Raw genomic sequence first — 2229 nt, forward strand, 5'->3', positions numbered from 1 at the left:
AAGTTTCTAAACTTTCTAAATCTCCATTTGCTGGCTAATGAAAAGAAAATAGGATTCTACCGAGTCACATATCTGCCTGCTCCAGGACCTCTGTGAGGATCAAATGAGACGAGGCACGGGAAAACGCTTCACAGACATTTGGTTAAAGTGTAAAATGGCTGTGGGCTGCATTTGTGCCAGGGGGTCTCAGCAGCGTTTGCTACGATTTGGTGGGGTGTCACTCCGGGGTGGTGGTGGGGCCTGTGTCCCACTTGGGGGAAGCCAAGTGTTGGTTTGTGGGCACCAGATCCATAGTGCTGTTTATTGTTAAATGGCCTGTCCTAGGGAGAGGAAGCCAGGCGTTGCTACGTGATATCATTACCTGGCGCCCATAGCCATTTCCAGGCTGGGCTGGGCTGGGCTGTGGGCTGCATTTTGTGCCATGGGGTCTTGGCAGTGTTGGCTGCGATTTGGTGGGCTGTTGCTCTGGGGTCCACGGTGCCATTTCTCTGTAAATGTCTTGTGTTGAGTGTCTGCCCCCTGGTGGTCAGTGCACATCGTAGCGACCAGTTGGACAGTCAGACACTTAGCATATTAGCCTTTTATATATAGAGATATTTGAAAATATGAAGTATTCTTTTTTAAAATATATTTCTATTGATTTCAGAGAGGAAGGGAGAGGGAGAGATAGATACATCAATGATGAGAGAGAATTATTGATCAGCTGCCCCCTGCATGCCCCCTACTGGGAGTTGAGCCCATAACCCAGGCATGTGCCCTTAACTGAAATCAAATCATGACCCTTCAGTCCGCAGGCCGACGCTCTATCCACTGAGCCAAACCAGCTAGGGCTGAAATATTATTTTATTCATAGAACATACTTAAAAACTTACAGAGTGATAAACAGTACTTTCTATTTCTCTAAATATTTATTTTACTCAATTTCCAAAAAAGTTAATGAAAATCTGCCATAAAATGTTGCTTCCATTCTGATTTTCATAATTAAGTTGCTCACTTAAATTATTAGGTGATTAATATCAGTATAAACTAAATAAATTCTAAGGCATAGGAGAAAAAGTTGACAACAGTGGTTATGTTTTCTAATCTTTGGAATTAGTGTCAAACAAAATATACTATATACTATGAATGTTGACATAGATTATGCCCATGACTTGAGTTACTTACTGTATAAATCATCACCTACCAGCTGACATCAAGGTAGCGCAGGCTTTTGTTCAGATATAGTGCATCACATAACTGTTTTAGGCCAAAATTTTTCACATTATGCTTACTCATGTGTAGTGTAATAAGACTGTGATTTTCCTTTAACATGTGGCCTAGATGAACTGTGGACTCTTCCTAAAAATAGATAAAATCGTTTTTCTAAAGTATATTTGAAGCAGTGGATATTTGTTCCGAACATATACTAAAAATGATCATTTTTTTTTTTTTGCCATAAATGATCCTCTTTACCTTCTTTGCCACAAATGATATCTTTACTGTCCTAGAAACAGGTAGCAGGCACTTGCAAAATGCAGTAACTAAATGATGTAAAAGAGGCTAGTTAAAAAAAACACACATAATAATCACTAAGAAAAAGAATCATTCCAGAAGGAAAAAAATCAAACCAACTGGTCTTATGATGTAGTGAGCATATTAACTCCCTTACTGCCGTCCACTCAAGTCTCTAAACTGTTCCTGACCCTCCATATATTCCTAAACTTTGTTCTTTTTTAAAAAATATATTTTATTGATTTTTTACAGAGAGGAAGGGAGAGAGAGATAGAGAGTTAGAAACATTGATGAGAGAGAAACATCGATCAGCTGCCTCCTGCACATCTCCCACTGGGGATGTGCCCGCAACCCAGGTACATGCCCTTGGCCGGAATCGAACCTGGGACCTTTCAGTCTGCAGGCTGACGCTCTATCCACTGAGCCAAACCGGTTTCGGCTCTAAACTTTGTTCTTGATCTCCTCTTAATAGTAGACAAGATATAAAGACATTTCTTAGTCTCCACTCTATTTTAAAAATACACCCATTTTAACCGACTGATATACCCGTTTCCTCCCTTTTATAATCATCCCAAATGTCTAAATACCATATATCTTAATCTTGTTTTCTTGTCACTGGAAGAATTTTCTAAAAATGTATTTTTATTGATTTCAGAGAGGAAGGGAAAGGGGGAGGGAAGGGAGGGAGAAAAAGAGAGAGAGAGAGAGAGAGAGAGAGAGAGAGAGAAAAACATCAAT

At 39.9% G+C, this 2229-nt stretch overlaps 1 protein-coding gene across 4 annotated transcripts in view; it reads right to left on the minus strand.

The window, feature by feature from the left end:
- LRRC34 (leucine rich repeat containing 34) overlaps nt 1–2229 on the minus strand; it is a 22337-nt gene that overhangs the window by 3925 nt on the left and 16183 nt on the right. For all 4 annotated transcript variants that reach the window (XM_015564154.1, XM_006764084.2, XM_006764083.2 and 1 more), the window contains one exon: nt 1184–1338. In XM_015564154.1, coding sequence (XP_015419640.1) covers nt 1184–1338 — 155 coding nt within the window. The remainder of the gene's footprint in view (nt 1–1183; nt 1339–2229) is intronic.

This window comes from Myotis davidii, unplaced genomic scaffold, assembly GCF_000327345.1.
Source record: "Myotis davidii unplaced genomic scaffold, ASM32734v1 scaffold115, whole genome shotgun sequence".
NCBI lineage: Eukaryota > Metazoa > Chordata > Mammalia > Chiroptera > Vespertilionidae > Myotis > Myotis davidii.